Source organism: Drosophila sechellia, chromosome 2L (genome assembly GCF_004382195.2).
Source record: "Drosophila sechellia strain sech25 chromosome 2L, ASM438219v1, whole genome shotgun sequence".
In the NCBI taxonomy this organism is placed as follows: Eukaryota; Metazoa; Arthropoda; class Insecta; order Diptera; family Drosophilidae; genus Drosophila; species Drosophila sechellia.
In genome coordinates, this window is record NC_045949.1 from 24,536,512 (window position 1) to 24,554,804 (window position 18,293).

The 18,293-nt window shown below is 44.1% G+C and overlaps 1 protein-coding gene across 16 annotated transcripts in view; it reads left to right on the forward strand.

The window, feature by feature from the left end:
• LOC116800539 (lachesin) overlaps nucleotides 1-18,293 on the forward strand; it is a 371,289-nt gene that overhangs the window by 10,457 nt on the left and 342,539 nt on the right. For 15 of the 16 annotated variants that reach the window (XM_032716114.1, XM_032716080.1, XM_032716056.1 and 12 more), the window contains one exon: nucleotides 4,387-4,623. In XM_032716114.1, the coding sequence (XP_032572005.1) occupies nucleotides 4,503-4,623 (121 nt within the window). In that variant the 5' untranslated portion in view covers nucleotides 4,387-4,502. The remainder of the gene's footprint in view (nucleotides 1-4,386; nucleotides 4,624-18,293) is intronic. The other variant, XM_032716094.1, reaches the window with a different exon arrangement.

The window sequence follows — 18,293 nt, forward strand, 5'->3', positions numbered from 1 at the left end:
AGTGGTCTAGCTCTGCTTGTAGCTTTAGGGCTTTCGACCTAACCGGTGGTGTTTGCTGACCGTATATTAGCCACCTTACGTGGGCTATACGTTTATTCAGCTTAGTTTTTTAAGCCGCCACGGTGTTTTCCCATACTCCATAAAACTCTACTCACTCAGATTTTTCCTTGGCAATTCCATTCCAGTTTTCCTTTTGATCTTAGTTCTCGACTAAAGCGATGTCCGCACGACTGCCCGATAATCCAATCCAAGTTCCAGTTCCAGCTTGTTTTTTATTTTTTTGTTACTTTTACTTCAGTCTATTCGTCCAGCGTTGGACGACTGTCACGGCCGCCATGTAATGATGAACTCCAATTAAGAACACAAGTCCGTTTTAAGTTGAATGCAGCCGTCGGGCTGACTTTATATTTATTCAATTTATTCTTTTGGTTTTAGAGTAGGCAGAAATGGTTCTGCCAGCTCAACGTCTACAGAGTGTCTGATTTTACAGTTTTGAATATATTTGGACTTAGGCTAATCCGCGTAGCTGCGCTGCCGGGCGGAGCGGCGTTCTTATGTATATCTTATATATCTAGGCTTATCGGGAGAGCGAGCTATGTATGTACGTATGTAATATGCATTTGGTCGGCGTGTGAATGCTGACCATGCACTTATACTTTTTGGCCTTCAAGTGGGCACTGCACTTATACTTCGTGGCCTTCGAGTGGGCGATCATGCGTGCATAGACATAAACATAAACATAGCACCAAAGTGCTGCCATATGTTAATATGCTATTTTATTTAATTGTTCTTAATATTGCATAGGCACATACTACAATTTTCTTCAACTCCTCTGATCACCGAATGACTTAAGAAATCAATTTAATCAGAATCTCCGAAAATTTGAGTATTTTGCGACAAGCCTACACAATCAATCAATTTTTTGAAGAATATTCCAGAATTTATTGCAGTATCCTTGAAAAACAAGATGAGAAATTTACAATATTCAACGCAGGATTCGACGCAAGCACCATCATTGCACTAGCGCCCAACTCGAACATTAAAACTCTCATTAACTCAAACTCTCCATTAACTCTCAGGCGTGTTATCAACTTATCTTACGTCTGCTTTAGCGACTTAAGCCATTGCAGCAGCTTTCGCCGTTCTCCTAGCCTAAGGCATTCAGACCGTAGTTGACTTAGGGTGGCACTCCACCAATACACAGGTGGTTTGCGCTGTACCTTTTTCTTCCTTGGCATAGTTGCCTCGCAAATTCTACCAAGCATATTTATGAGATCAGCCGCCATACTCTCTCCATCCCCATTGCCATGGGATCGATTTGGTATGCCACCATGTCCGCATCGATCTTCCTGGTGTCCCATGCTTGGCCAGCTGTTCTCATCTGCCGTTTCCAAGATGTGCCCTTCGGAGAGAGGTTGAAGGAAATCAGAGCGTGGTTACTCAGCCGTACGACGTCATGGACCCTCCAGTTAGTGTTATCCACTATCCCTCTGCTAATACAGGCAACGTCAATAAATTATTGACGTTATTACCCCTATCGTTGATAAAGGTCGGCTTCCGTCCGTCGTTCAGCAGTATCAGGTCCTGCATTCCCACGGCTCGGTATGAGGTATTGCCATGAGGTGGCTTTCAAGTTAGGCTGTTGCTTAGTTTAGATTCGAATGGGTTGGGCCAACCTCCTTTGAGGTTGCAAAACGGGGGTTTTTGTCGCTTGAGCGAAGGTGGTTTCGAGATTCTAACATGACGATCATGTGCCGTGTGTCATGTGTCGCCTACCGACTAAAAAACCCCTTACACTCCATATTGTGTCACTCCCCATCAATTCGTGTTAACTGGTTCTGCTTGCGTTGATGAGCTAAAAAAAATGAAGTCTGAAGTCTCAGGTTCTTCAAGCAGCAGGCTTTGAATTGACTAAATGGTTTTTAAACTCACCTGAGGTCACAGCATCTGAGAGCAAAGATAAGTCGATACTCATCTCGGATTCATCTAAGGCGTTAGAAGTACCGTGGTTGTGTAGCGAAGATGCCTTCAACTTCAAAATTGACACTTCTGACATAGGTCTCTGATCGACAAAACGTAAAATTCTATCAGTGAAATCGAACCGGTTTGCCCCGTCAACTTATTAAGTCTCATCGTGATTGAAGGAAAGATCATATTGCAGGAACTTTGGCTTAATAAGTTAGATTGGGATGAGTTGATTCCGATGCATTTGGGAGCCGCTTGGAATATGGTAAAAAGCACGCTGTCTGAACTAATTAAGATAATCTAATAAAGATAATAATACGGACCCGATGTCACCGGTACAGTTACATGCCTTTGCCGACGCACCCATGAGAGCTTATGAAGCTTGCGTCTATATTCGTAGGCAAACGATAAAAATTATATTAAAGTTTTTTAGGGGTAGACAAACTACAAAAACTAATAATAATGGTTCTGCAAACGTTTTTTATTGATAATATTTAGTTATAAGAGATGGTCAAAGATGAGTAGACTGAGATTAACTTGAATGTCTTATATTGTCTAAAGTATAGATTATTTCAAAACTCTAAAGGGTGATAATATTGAGATTTAAAATTTTAAAAACAGTAACCTTTTTGATTTTCGAAAATTTAAGAACTTTTTCGAAAATTCAGATCTCAAAACCATGACGAAACCTGCCGAAGGCTATAAATTATTGTTGTTGACTTCAAGTAGTGACGAAACTAGCGCCGCTCAAGACCAAAACGCTCCCAAGGCGATCGCCAAAATCTCTGCCATAGCCTGAGTACAAGTCTCTATCGAACGAATTGTATACCGTTCGGATTCTGAAAATACTCTTCACTGGATTTGATCTCATCCATCTTCGATTTCGACATTTGTATCGTACTGGGTAAGGGAGATTCAAGAAAGATTTGGAGAAGCTACATAGTGGGATGTTTGCACAAAACCTATTCCAACAGAAATCGGTTCTTAGGGTTGTGACGTCGTTGAAGTAGGACAGTCAACCTGGTTCACTGGAGAGAATGCTACCACAGTTAGATGTTGGTTGTCGTAAGAGGCGACTAATACGATAATAGGTTCCTCTAACCATTCTTGTCGAAGGCCAACCGAGGCTCTTATTTTGCTGCCACGGGTTAAGCAGCTTTCCAAGACTGCTCATTGAGGTAGGCCAGATGGTGGGAGTAACGTGGTGGCTGTGGTTGACACTCATATCACGGGTAGAGCCTTCGTGTTCAACGTTTAAGTTACGGTGCTGGTTGCGCAAAACTCGGGTGCTGTGACCCAGAGATCAGCAGAGATTTTAGGTCAGATTTTGCGTTTGTTAGTAAGGAAGATTGCTTTGATTGATTGAAGTTCGCTGCTGGGCAAGCTTCCAATTTCCTGGAGGGATTCCAATTTGTCATCAAGGGATTCTCATCACACCTCAAACTGCTTAAAATTTTCGCTTACTTGTTCCGTTTTATAAGAAAGACAAGAGTATAGTTTTTAAAGAAACTCTGTCACTGACTGAATATGAATGAGCTTTTCATAAAATTATCAAAATAGTTCAATACCACGAGTATCAAATAGAAATTGAAAAGGTTCGTAAGGTTCCAAGTTTTCCCACGTCTCCAAAGATTGAACCCATTCATTCATATTTAGACGCTGGTACTTCCGTTACAACGCGTTGTTGCGAGTTGGCGGGCTACTAGCTAACGCTCCTGTATCATACGATGTCAAGTTTCCCTTGCTGATGTTCGACAAAGTTCCCAATTTGAACAAAGCTACGTCCGCCATCTGCACCATTCAAACCTTCATGTTGGCCCTCGAGCGCTTGAGACCATCCTCCGACAACGTATTCAGATCGTACAGGCGCCGGAACTGTGCAGCCAGACACTTCGATCATGTGTGCCGTTTTTTCGATTTGGAAAAATATTTTTTGACCCGCCCACTCGAACGCCCTACAACCGCCCAAAACTGCAACGCCCACATTTGTTAACCATTTTTCGATATTTTTCATATTTTTATTAGTCTATATTTTTATGGAACATTTTTATCGATTTGTCAAACACTTTTTTCCACGCCCACTCTAACGCCCTAAATCCGCCAAACCGGTCACGCCCACACTTTCAAACAATTTTTAAATTTTTTCTCATTTTATTTCCCAATATCTATAGATACCCCAGAAAAATGATGAAAAATTTCGCATTTGCTGAGTAACGGGAATCTAAAAGTCCGGGAATTTGACTATAACATTCTCTCTTGTTTTATCCAAAAAAAAGCTTAAATACATCCTGAGTAAAGGGATTCTGGTAGTTGAGGAAATTCTCTTTAATTTTAGTACTGATTTTATTCTAAGAAAGATCATTTATTACAGTTGCTGAAAAATTGCTTGGCCGAATTACTAATAATACTTTTTGATCTTAGACTCTATTTTAGGATGCCAGAAACAAAAATGAAATCCTGGGATCACATTTAATTTCTATGACCTTTTTTGAAGTTGAAGCTTGGTACCTGAATATTTTGAATCTATCGATATTCATATGTTGACAAAAAAGACTGCTGGGATAAAAATGTGCAACGGAGTTATAGCTTGCAGCATAGCATTAATTCTAATCAAGGCGATAACTATTACTAAATGCCACGCTGTGGCTCATATGCATGGTAAATATATACATGTCTATTTATATAATTTCAAAACATATATTATCTTGCTGTTTTAACCTACAATATTTAGAATACAAGGGTATTCTAGATTACATGAAGAGTGTGTAACAGCTACACGGATGCGTTTTCGACTCTATTAAGTAGTCGATCTGGCCAAAGACACTAGAATAACGTAACGCCATACGATACTGCTGATAGTACCCTGTTGAATTTTTGCATCGAAATTGGCCAAAACTCCAAAGTGTAAATTCGTTTCTTAGACAAAATTTATTTTGGACAGAAAATCGTCGGCACACATATACACGTTCACGTTTCTTGCTTTTACTCACACAAGCAAGCCAATTCTATTTTTAGATTAATTACGCTCTCAATTTCACACGAGCGAAGAAAGGCCAATTCTGGCCGTCACCAAAAAAGTGGCTGCATAGTGCAAAACCAATGTATGACATCGTGCAATTCTTATTTCCTAAGCCTATTAAAATATTTTTTAAGTCTGTGTTTAGCATTCCATTTTTTGCCAGAATAATTTCTAAAGGATGGGTATTGAAATTTGATATTTAGTTCCGTTTGTTCTTCTTCGGTTCTTATTAACTATTCGTAATTGCATTTTATTTGATCCCAATCGTTGAAGTCGGTGGTACCGGCGTTATTTAGCGCTGCCCCGATTAACTTAATATGTACTCCTAGCAGCCCTATTGTGGAACTCTCGTGAAGATGGCAAGCGTAGATTGTCCTTGTGGACCACCCTCACCTTTATTAAAACCGTGATCCCCAGGTCTGTTTCAATGGTTGCTTTCGAACATAGTGGAGAAAGAAAAGAGTCATCCCAGCAACGGTGAAAGCCTTGAGATATATGCTAGTCGCATGGTGACGTCACTAGTTAGCTAATCTTTGTGGTAAGATCGGGCACTGGTGTGCCGGGGCAAGTTCAAAGAGGAAGCCAATCATTTCAACAACATATTAAGGGCAGTATGACACCTGGTGGAGCTGGACTGCGTAAAGAAAAGAGGGCTGAGATGTGCGTGGTGAATGACACAAAGACAAGTTCGCCGTTCCGAGGTGAGAAGATTCCAATTATTTTCGATTCTGGAGCGAATGAATATAGTGTAAGTGTAATATTTCATGTAGTACCAGATGATAGTATGTCAAATAATACTAGGACGAGAAAGGTTAGCTGAGAGATACGCTGCAGTGGTGTCTTGTGAGGGAGTTGAAATGATTAAATCGATCAACTGTAAAACAAAAACTGTAAATACGTTCTTTACACTTATAAATAACTAATTTGATACAATTTAAAGCGATGTTTATGGTAATGATGAAAATGAAGTAATAACATTGATAGAATCCTACACTGTTTTATTGGTAAAGAAGAAAAATGGATCAGCCAGGATTTGTGTGAACTACAGAGAATTAAATTCAAATACAGTTGCCGACAAGTTTCCGTTACCGTTAAGAGCTGAACAGATAGCCAGGTTGCGAGGCGTAAAGTTATTTTCCTGTTTGAACATGGCAAGCGGGTATTAAGGTCCCTATTCATCAACTTTGTTGAATATACGGCTTTTGTTACACCTGACGGACAGTACAAGTTTCTATCTCAAGAATGCACAGTCAGTCTTCCAAGGAGCAGTCATTAAACTTATTCGCTTATTTATTCGTATGTCATTGTGTACATGGATGACAAACTAATTGCAGCTCCACCCAAGGTATCTTCACTTGAAAGGTTAGATTGTTTTAGATATTCTACGAAAGGCTGGGTTTTCATTCAATGCTGAAAAATGTTTCTTCTTAAGGTCTTTTATAGAATATTTAGAATTTGCTGTGCGAGCGGGTGAGATAAGTCCAAATCCGCGTAAAATAGAATCATTGAATGCTTTGCCTAGATCCTTAACAACATTAATACAGCTTATAGGCTTAGCATCGTACTTCCTAAAGTTCGCTCCTGAATTTTCACAGCTAATGAAGTCCCTATATTTTTTCACTTCAGAGTAAAATAAGTTCAAGTCGGAATATAAAACATGAGGAGATACGAAAGAAAATTATTCACATTCTTACAAATAGGCCGGTATTGATTATCTTCGACCCGCAGCATCCGATTGAATTTGACGCCGATGCAAGTGCATTCGGATATGACGCTATACTACTGCATAGGATTGAAAATAAACCGACTGTATACTACAGTAACGACTGTATACTACAGTAAGACGATAAGTCCTTGTGAATCTAAATACCACATGAACTATTAAGAAGATTGGGAAAGAACCCTCCAACCCTATTTTTTCAGAAAACAAAATATTCTTTCCCTCGTAAAAGTATGCAGCATAGAAGACTGAATAAATCATAACTTATGGTCTAAAAAAATATTTTTAAAATGTGGTAAGAACATGAATATGATTTGGCGTAATATACCTCCCCCAGGAAATCCCCAAACTCCACCATAACCAGAAACAAATATAAACAAAGTGAGGAAATGTTAAATTGTTGCAATTTTTATTAATTTAAATTAATGATAATGAACAATTTGATAATAATTATTATCCCTCCTCTAGTAAGGCATATACAGACTCAAATAACGCTGACCTATTCTGTTTTTCCCAACTTTCTGTGTCCGCTTATAAATGGGTCGGACCTTATTAGAAGTGAATACATAATGTCTGCATTTGTTGTAATGCGTGACATCTTCCGGCTGTGATTAAGTCTACCTTTTTTTTAATTCTTTATTGTTAGATTCCGCAGCTTCCTCCGAAAGTTCTCCAATTGACACTAACGCATGCTGTATTACTGCAGATCTATGTATAAGCAACTTATGGACTGTAGCTGGCAAATAGTACCATGAATACTCATTGATTAACTTTTGACTGCATCAAGGGCATATGTTTTACATTTTTAAATATTAATTTTATACCCCGATGCAATAGCTTGTAGTATTGTGGCACAACGATATATCAAATTTTCATTTTTTCCGTTAATTTTTGAAGCCAATTTTGGATTAGAAAAAAATTTTCTTGTCACATTTCCGTCGTTGGCTTATCTACTGTGCTACCCATTTTTTTCTTTCTGTAAACACTAAACACTGCAGTGTTTGGTATGGAAACTGTTGAAAAAGGCAGTAACGGCAGCTGTTGAAATAAACAGCAATGGAGCTGTTAAAATAGACAGTAAAGGAAGCGGTGAAAAAAGTCAGTAGGTGTATTGAGGTACTCGGTGTAACGAACTGTTTTTCTTAGTTCTGCTCGCCACAAGTTGCAGCGGCTAGCTCACAGAGTTTGTATGTTCGTCCCACCAAATTTATGATTTGTGTGATTGCCTGACCAAGGAGAAGACAGAGTTTCAGATTAAAGTCGCTTTATTGTAGTATTTCACAGCTGACTCCTCCGGTGATCGACGTATGCTGCTCGTCGTTTCTCCAGCGACGCCTGGCCTTCTATGTCCTGTGTGTCCTTGACAACGGACCACGTGTCGGTTCGAATGGCATTAGGATGTTATGGGGGCCGGGTATATAGTCCGCGGGTTAACGCAATGGTCGGCCTGAACCCACCATTGCCGACCACTGCAGTGCACTGACTCCACTGTCGCTTTCAAACACGCCAAGTCCTTGTCGTCTCCTCCGAAGGACCACCTGCCGGCTGGAATGGGTTTAGGATGCTATGGGGCAATGCTCGGCCTGTGACCATTGCATTGTGTATTGCTCGTCCTTCCTTCTGTGACCTGCGCCTTTCTCACTGCTTGTTACTTTCACAGTTCGCTCTTCACTGACATCTCCGCGCGTTCGAACTCACTGTCTCCTTCGGACGTTCTGCCTCCGCCGTCAGACTCCGTTCCGACTGTCCGACTGTGCGGACGCGTCCTGACCGTGCGACTTGAGCCTGCACTCTCCTTGACTATCATCGCGTACGTATGGTTCCTTGCTTGTTGTGACTGACTGTCCCGAGCTGCACTTGCACCGATCCCTTTATAGGCCGCGGGGATCCCGTTATTTCCCCTTTTGCGCACGGCGGGTACAAAGTCCAACTAATTTCCCGTTAGTTTACGGTGCGTCCTCTTTGGGCGTGTTCAAAGTCCGTACCGTGACCGTTTGATCTCTGTGCCCTCGAGTCCAAGGTCCAGCGCGGTACCATTAGTTCACAGTCTCTCCAAATTTGTGGGGAGTTTTACGACTCCTCACAACGGTTGTCGATTGCTACGTGGCTGCACCTGAGTGCTAGAGTGGTATTTTGACAATGTTGTTATTTGATAATAAAAGATAATTTATACAAGAGAGATATAAAATAATGATTTGTTGTGAATATGATAATGAGAATGATTATTTGTTAAGATTATAGGAAAAACGATGGGCTATGAACATTTTGCTTTAAGATGCTTTTAGGAAAACTAAAACGGTTATTTGCAGAAGTTTAAAGTTGAAGAATAAATGTACTTAAATTAAAAAAAAAAAAACTTATAAAAGAGTTTTGAGAATGATTTATGTTGAAATTAGATAAATTGTATTAAGATAGAAGCTTGTGTTAATGGAGAAACAAGATTGAATGAATAAGAAATTTCTAAGATGATTGTTACATCAAATTTAGTACTAGTGGTTAAATGTGGAGTGTAGCACATACACGAGGTCGTGAATTCGAAGAATGCAATTGTTAGTTAGTCTTATAGATGGGAGAGCCAGGGTTGTGTTTGATTGAGTGTAGCCCAGTTCCCACAGTTTTTGCGTCGGGCGAGTGTAAAGAGAGACGAGAATAACACGTCAAAAGAATAAGAAAAAGGCAAAAGAGTGGATTCACTACACAAATCTAAAGACAATATAAAGTTAAAAAAAAAGAAGAGAATAACAAGTCTCCGTCGTATATATATATATTCTTGATAGTTCTATGTTTTTCTCTGAAGTCAAATTGATGGGATGGGATAATGTTGTGTGGTATTATGCGCGGTAGAGGGAAATTTTCGATAAATTTAGACAGGAATGATAATAAACTTATTGATTAGTAAGATGACGAAATCGTGTGATCTTAATGCTTCGGTGCCATTATGATAATAGTTTTTTTCTATTCACTTGGGTTTATGCCGAGACTTTCGAATTCCGAATTCTTCAATGATGATTGATTTGCTATCTAACTATGGGGATGTTTAGGTCTTTTGCGATGTCAGCATTTCTCGCGTACCAAGGCGAATTTTGGGTTTTCCTAGACGCTTGAAATTAACACCGAAAGTTCGAGATAAAGGCTGTGCCGTCAGCATACGTTGCCAGGAGGGTACCCGGTTCTTTGAGATTTGGCAGGTAAGGGGTGTATAATACGGAACCCAACACACTACCCTGAAGAACGCGAGCTCGACTGCATCTGATGGCTGATCATTCCCATGTCACGTCGAACATGAATTTTCGCTCTAGCAGATAAGACTTTAAGAGAACATATTGCGTAGCTGGAAACCCCTCCTTTAGCTTAAAAAGCAGACCGTCGTGCCACACTCGATCACAGGCTTCTTTTACGTCTATAAAGATTGGAGAGCTTTATTGACCATTTTCTTAGGCATCTAGGATATGCTGTGCTACTCGATGAACTTGTTCTGAACTTGTTTCTACATTTTCGTTCGGCCTCTTCTAAAAATTGTTAAATGTTACCTCGACATAGTTTTTTCTTTAAAAGTTGACCGTTTGGTACCAAGGGATTCTAGGTAAGTACCAGTTGCATCCTCAGTTTCATCCATCTGGTGAGGTTGGTTCCACCAAGGGTGCGGATTAGGTCGCCACTGATGTTCTGTGTGTTCTTTAAAAGTTGGCCGTTTGGTACCAAGGGTTTCTAGGTAAGTACCATGCCAAAATGAAGTCGCGGGTGACGAAAGTATACAATGGGCTGGAATACAATGGGTGGAATAATAATACAATATATTTCAAGTGAAAAGTGAATAGTTACAAATAAATTACGACAAAAAAATTTGCGAAAATACGCTCTATGCGATGTAAAATCGCTTATTAAAATAGGTGTACATTTCTACTTCAAAGCAAACTGACACAACGACATATAATTACATTTGCACTTAGGGACAACGAGAGCAAGACGAGTGTAGTCTCTCTTCGATATTAAACAACGCTTATATCTCATTTTTAATAAAATAAAATAAATGTATAAGTCGGTAGGCCACAGTCAACCACGCCCAACCCGATACAATAAAACCAATTCAATAAAATCTTTTCTCTGATAAATTTCCACTCCCTAGAATTGATAATATTTTGGATCACCTAGATCGAGCTAATGACTTTTCATGCCTATGCTTGATGTCAGTTTATAACCAAATTGAACTAAAGAAGAGTTCAAGAAATATACCTTTGTTTTCAACAACAAACGGTTCATATCGTTTTAAACGAATACAATTCGGTTTAAAAATAGCGCCCAATTATTATATTATTATTATAATTATTATTGCATTTTCTGGTTTTGAGAATTCGTCTATTTGGATGATCTGATAGTTACACGTTGTTTCGAAAAGCATTTGATTAAGAACTTATCAGAGGTTTTTGACAAATGCAGGAATTACAATCTAAAATTACATTCTTATAAATGTTCATTTTTATGAATGCGTGAAGTCACGTTTCTGGTTTTAGTATATGTGGCTCAGTACAGTTGCCATCGCAAGAACCTCGACCTGTCTTTCGTTTTCGACGAGGAAAAAGCGTGGAAAGGCAATCCGATATCAGACGTTCATCATCAGACACTCTGTGTGTGCCCTAACGAAGCTAAGTGCTTCTTGTGCGCAAGCAGAGGAAGCCAAGAGACCAACCACCAAATAGGCACCCGAAAGTGCCCATTGGCAGGCAAAGGAGCACCACAGGCACTGCAATGATGCGTCTGATTCAGCTAAACCTGAATCACTGCATGGCAGCCCAAGAGCTGTTAGTGCAGACGGTGCGTGAACACAGAGTGGAGCTTGCGTTACTCAGCGAGCCCTACCGGACGGCGGCTAGCCCAGACTGGGCTTTGGACCGCACCAAGAAAGCTGCGATCTGGAGGTGCAGCAGATGAGCCCAGCAATTAACCAATGTTCTTTCGGACATCGGATTTGTTAGGGCTAGGGTAGGCAGATGGTTGGTGTACAGCGTATACCTAGCTCCCAGCCTGACCTTAATCGCATTCAGTCGGGCACTGGTTAGACTGGCAGCGGATGCTAGAGGCCATAGCCTCTAGTTCTCATAGCGGGCGACTTCGACGCATGGTCAGAGAGCTGGGGCAGCTCAACCACCAACGCGAGAGGCAGGATGGTGCTGGAGGCATTCGCGACGTTGGACCTGGCTCTTCTTAACCATGGAAACCGGCACACATTCAGGCGCGCCGGACTGTGCTCTGTGGTGGACCTCACCTTCACTAGCGGCTCGTCGTACAGGCTAACGAGGTGGAGACTCAGCGAGGACTACACTGGCAGTGATCACTTGGCCATCATCTGCGACTGGGATGCCCTCCCTCGTCCCAAGCCCAGATAACAGCCCAAGCCAGGATACAATACAAGACGTACACTCTGGACACGCAGGTATTTCGAGAGCAGTTCCTATCCACGGCGATCAGACAAGGAGCCGAGCTGACGGCAGTGGAGCTGATGAGGCGGCTGAAGGCCGCGTGCGACGCCAGCATGCAAACGAGCAGGACGCCGACAAAGAGCCCCTGTCTACTGGTGGAACCAGGAGATAGAGACGGCTCGTCGAGAGTGCCTCTCCGCCAGACGTCGCTATCAACGCGCTAGAGGTGCGGAGTCCTTTGCCGAACGCCAATCCGAGTACAGAGCCCGCAGAAAAGTTCTCAAGATAGCCATAAGGGAGAGCAAGCGGAAATGCTTCCTCGACCTATGCGATTCTGCCGACAGCGACACATCGGGTAGTGCCTACAAGGTGGTGGTCAATAAGGCGTACACAATGACTCCGAAGCTACTGGACTCAGCGATGCTCCGCAGTGTAGCAGAACATCTGTTCCCTCTAATGGATGGGTTACACCCCGCCGACCCAGCCACAGGGGACCACGTCGAAACCGACGCCACGGTCAGCAGTGAATAGATCCTGGAGCTGGCAAAACTGCTGAAGGACGGCAAGGCCCCCGGCCCGACGGCATCCCGATCAGGGCGCTTCGGCTTTCTCTCTACCTCCAGCCAGACTCGTTTGCGAAGGCATTCACCAAGTGCCTGACGGAAGGAGTCTTCCCGAGTTGCTGGAAAATACAAAAGCTGTTGCTCCTCTCAAAACCAGGGAAGCCACCCGAGGAGCCTTCATCGTTCCGGCCAATATGCCTCATCGATGGAACTGGCAAGCTCCTGGAGAAACTGGTGTGCATTCGGCTAGACAGGGCTATCGCCGACGCGGGTGACCTCTCACGGTCCCAGTTTGGATTCAGGAAAGCGCGGTCCACCGTCGACACTGTCAACAGAGTGGTCGAAGTAGCGGCCCAAGCAATCGAGGGCACCAGATGGAAGGGGGTAGCAAAGAGTACTGCCTCATGGTCACACTAGACATCAGGAACGCCTTCAACACAGCAAGGTGGGACCGGATCCTAGAAGCACTTTTTTTATTTATTTTTTATGCACTAATTGGCTTCAGCGTCCCAGCCTACCTAGTCAGGATCATCCGCAGCTATTTTTCTGATCGGGTCCTGTGCGAGTCGTCGGATGGAGTCTTCAGGCACCAGGTCACCAGGAGTCTCGCAAGGCTCGGGCCTCGGCCCGCTTCTGTGGAACACCATGTACGACGGGATACTTCGCCTACCGCTGGTCGGGAGGAGCCAAAACGTAGGCTTCGCGGTAGACGTGGCCTTGCTCGTTGTTGACAAGCATCCCGGCAAGGCCGAGGAGAAGTGTAACCAAAACATCAGGGCCATTGAACATTGGCTCAGTTCAATGGGGCTAGAGCTGGCGCCGGAGAAGACTGAGGCTGTCCTGATTAGCTCAAGGAAGGCAGTGGAGAAGGCCACTGTCGAAGTAGGCAGTACTACGGTGTCCTCCTCTCAGGAAATTAAGTACCTGGGAGTCATGATAGACACCAGGCTTTCGTTCCGGGAACACCTAGACTACGCTAGCTCGAAAGCAGCAGGAGTAAATCGGGTGCTATCAAACATAATGTTGAGCACCCGAGGCCCAAAACAGGCGAGTAGAATGTTGCTGACGAGCGTCACCCGAGTGACCATGCTATATGCCGCCCCGGTGTGGGCAAAAGCGCTTGGTACCGAAAGCTACGCCCAGCGCCTAAATGCTACCCACAGACTTTCGGCCCTACGTGTCTGCTGCGCCTTCAGAACAATGTCTAACGCGGCGGCATTGGTGATCGCAGGGATACCTCCTCTGGACCTGTTAGCGCAGGAAAACGAAGTGGTGTTCAACCAAACCCACGGTCGAAGCCTCTCCCCCTGCGTCAAGAGTGCAATACGAGCAGAAGCATCACAGGAGACATGGCAGCAACCCGTGGCTAGAACGGAAGCATGGCGAAATAACGTTCCACCTAACGCAGCTGATCAGCGGGCACGGTTGCTTTCGCAACTATCTAAAGCGCTTTGGACATGAGGAGGCGGATGATTGCCAATGGGGCGGAAGTAGACGGAGCGAAACAGCTGAGCACGTTCCCTTCCCGTGCGATAAATACGCTAGGCAACGGAGCTCTCTGGAAACCGTACTTGGCAGCAGACTGAATGTGGATAACCTAGTCCCATTCATGCTGCAGGGGGAGGCGGAATGGCAAGCGGTCAACAGCTTTGCCGCAGCGATAACCATCGAGCTCAGAAGAGCCGAGAGAGCTAGGAGGGTCCACGAGTGAGCAAATCCTGATCGTCCTCGCGAAGCAATACTTCACGCGGGGAGTCCTGGATTTGCCCTCCTTAATGTTATATTGTAAATAGTTAAATAGTTAATCTTAATGGTTCAATAAACGAATTTAAAAAAAACGCTGTAAGGAATATCCGAATTAAAGTTGCTGTTCCTTGGACCCGAGCGGGCCATATGTAGAACGGGAAATAATGTGATCGTCGCGGCATAGAAAGTGTAATTCGAGATCAGTCAGTATGAGAAAGCGTACCCGTCAGTGACCACGTACCAATCAAGTCAGTTGAACACGCGTTAACAATAACAGGATACCAAGCATGAGTACAATCACCGAAAGTGAGTGCAAACAACAATTCGCGGATAAAGATCGCAGAACCGGAAAGCTGAGATCCACACGGTGAGTGTGCTATAGGATAAGACGATAAAGCTCTGGCATGAATAGAAAGGGATTGTAGAGTCCTTAGCTTGTGTCCTGTGAAGGGTAATAGGGTAATAGGTTAATATCATGCGTCAGTAGATCTCTGTATGGGTCGACAAAGATTTGTTCTTCAACAGAGAAGGAGTCTTAAGCAATCTCTGGAAATTAAGACCATTATTCTTTTAGACTTCCAAGCGAACGTGAAAAACTGATCTGTCTCTCCTTCTAAGGTCGACAACTTTGACCATGCCGTCCTTTGCGATAACTTTTCCCAGTGAATTCGAGGCGGCGGAATTGGTTGGATCCTGGGTCCACTTGGTTCGATCCTGGGTCGCTGTGGCGAAGTTGTATGGTCGGTGGCTGTTGTTTTTCTGCTAGAAATCCGGAAAAGAAGAAGACGGCTGGGTACTTTCACTTCACTTCACTTTTGTTTCACTTTATCGGCGCTCGGGGGATCAAGACTAACTTAAACCTAACAAAAAGAATGCCGCGGGACTGAGCAGGGGTGAACTTGCCGGATGGAAGGAGGAAGAGCCAAAAGGCGAATAGAGCAGAGCGAAAGCTCGTTCGATGCTGCTCACCGGCATGCATGGCTCGATCATGGCGCCAGCCTCGAAGGTACTCGAGACCGTGTCCAGCACGACGTTTGTGGAGTTCTTTAAGACACTTCTCTTCCCACCGTGCACCAAACTGCTGATGTTGAGCCTTGAGATGTTGCCATCGATTTAAAGCAACAGTCCTCCCATAAGGATATGGCCTGGTGTGAGGGGCAGCAAATGTGAGTGATCTTCTGACATCGGAGAGAGGGGTCTGGAATTGAGGCAAGACTCGATATTAGCGAGAAGTGTCGCCAGCTCCTCAAACGTGTACTTGCAGGCGGACGTAGATTGCTTTGAAACTTTTCACTCCCGCTACCCACAGACCCCTAATATATGGAGCCCGGCGTGGGAAGAACCGCCACACGAGCCCCTGATGGCTATATGCAACTGTCACAGACTTTTTGATGGCTTGTAGAAAGTCCCTGGATAGTAAAGCTGCTGCCCCCACAAAGGTCTTGGCCATTGTCTGAATGGACCCGCTGAGGACAACCGCGCCTCGCTACAAAACGTGTAAGCCGGCTAGGAATTTCTCAGTCGTAAGATCGGAGGGGAGTTCCAAATGGATCGCCTTCGTGGAAAAGCACACAAGCATATCCCTTCGTTATGAGACACGTTCCCCACGTGTACTTTCTAATTTCGACAGGGCCGGCATAGTCAATGCCCGTGTAGGTGAAGGCCGTCGAGAAGGAGACTCTATCTGTCGGAAAATCGCCATCAGCTGGGCTTGAGAGTTGCTATCGAACACTCACGTGCCTGCGGATCGACAGCAAAGTCAAATTTCAAGTCCCGTTACTCAGGTAACGGTGCGTAACGGTTGTAAGCACACATACCTGCGCACAGCCGAGTTTACGTGTACATGCTGCACTTGGCACACCTAACGGTGCCCAGCTTCCCCCCGCCCCCTCCTCACTCCTTGTCACCCTGGAGAATGGCAACAACGTTCGCGTCATGATGCCGGACAAGGAGTCCTACACAGCACTGCGTCTCCAGCTCGTGGCCGAAAACAAAAGGCATCGGACCTTCCAACCGATGGACTAAAGAGCCCACAGAATAGTTATCAAAGGACTCCACCACTCCACTGACCTTTAAAAATTACTGAAGACCTTCACAGCCAGGTTCACACTGTAAGAGCTCTGCATAATCCCCTTGGCAGAAGAACAAAGGAACCTCTCTCGCCAACCTTGAGCCCTCCAGCAACAACAAGGATGTCTATCAGGCAAGCAGATCTACAGGTCGGTGCACACCATCACAAAAAGTTTAGCGATGTGCCACAATGCTACAGATGCCAAGGATTCGGTCATACACAGCGGAACTGTTTCATGTTATACCGTTGTGAAAAATGTGGAGGCCCTCACGACTCTAGGCAATGTGAGAAGAAGGAGGAAGACAAACCGTGCTGTTTCCACTGCCAAGCAGACCACCCCGCGTCCTTTAAGGGATGCGCTGCCAATAAAAAGGCCAAGGCACTAGCAGCACCCAAAGCTAGGGAAGGCACTCTTTAAGTACCTGCAGCGTAACAGCCTGGACCGCCACTTCACTGGCGAGCCCACCAAACCGATCCCCTCAATACTCCAGATCTGCTAGATTTTGCCGTGTCGAAAGGCATAGGACATGCCAAGGACATACTTCCACCCTCAACCCGAATGCTCTCCTCAATACACCCAGAGATATTGTCGACGCCATCGGGCATCTCACAAGGGAAATACAAAACGTTGCGGAATTCGCAAACCCACTTCCACCAACGATTGCGAGAACACCTGTGTGACCTCTGGTCCCCGGAAGAAGAGCTTGGTTCTTGTCGCGCAATCCAAGAGACAAAACAGCGCTTCATCGCGCCACAAAAAAACTAAAGGACAAAATCTCAAGCCTACGCCAGGACTCCTTGTGTGTCCCCAGTGCGCAAAGTAGATGGATCCTGGTGCCGCTCGGACGCCATCGCCAAACATCTCAACAATGCCTTCTCACGTTGCGACTACTACGAAGAGCGTTCCGAAAGCGTCAGCTTCATTGACAGTCCAAGCATTCCCGGCCGCCGTTGCAACCAGTTAATCCAGAGGAGGTTGCGCATGAGATCGCCCTACTCAAAAACAGCAAATCCCCAGGCCTGGATCTCTAAGAGAAGGAAGCCCTGAAAATTTTACCTCTCCGCTGTTCTCAAATGCTCACCAGCATTTACAATGGCTGCTTCCGTCTAGGGTACTTTCCGAAGGAGTAGAAACGAGCAGAGGTTATAGTCCTCCTCAAGGTAAGCCTGAAGCCAATCTAGCCTCCTATCGTCCGATTAGTTTGCTGGAAATCCTCATCTTAGAACGATTGCCACCTCTGATTAATTTCGTTGGTAAGCTTATTGTCGCAGCCTAAGTCCCATCATTATGGATGGTAAAATGTCAGCCCGATCTATATATTTTAATTTGATAGCTCTTAAAAAAGGTAGGATCTGCCCAGCGGAGAACGGGCAGGTCGGATGTTGTCCATAGTACAGGACAGTGTTTTTTAGGTCAGTTGCATCTGTGCAACTAATTAAAAATTTGGACATAACATCATCCAGAGTGTTGAATTTGCCAGCCTCCATAATAAGTTTAACGAAAGACACTCGAATAACAAGATGCTTAACGGCCATACCAAAGACACTTGAATTATTCTAGAAGAAGAAATTTTTCACCCCGGCAATAATAATAGCAATAAACTACTAGTAACATTACTACAACAACTCTAACAACGGCCAATATAACCAGGTCAGAAATTAATTCGGAAAACACTAACGAGAGCTTTAGACACCCAAATCAAAGAATAATTCTAGTGTCTTTAGCCATACATTGGTTTTGCAGCCACTTTTGCGGTGACGGCCAAAATTGCCCTCTGTGCGTTCGCTTACG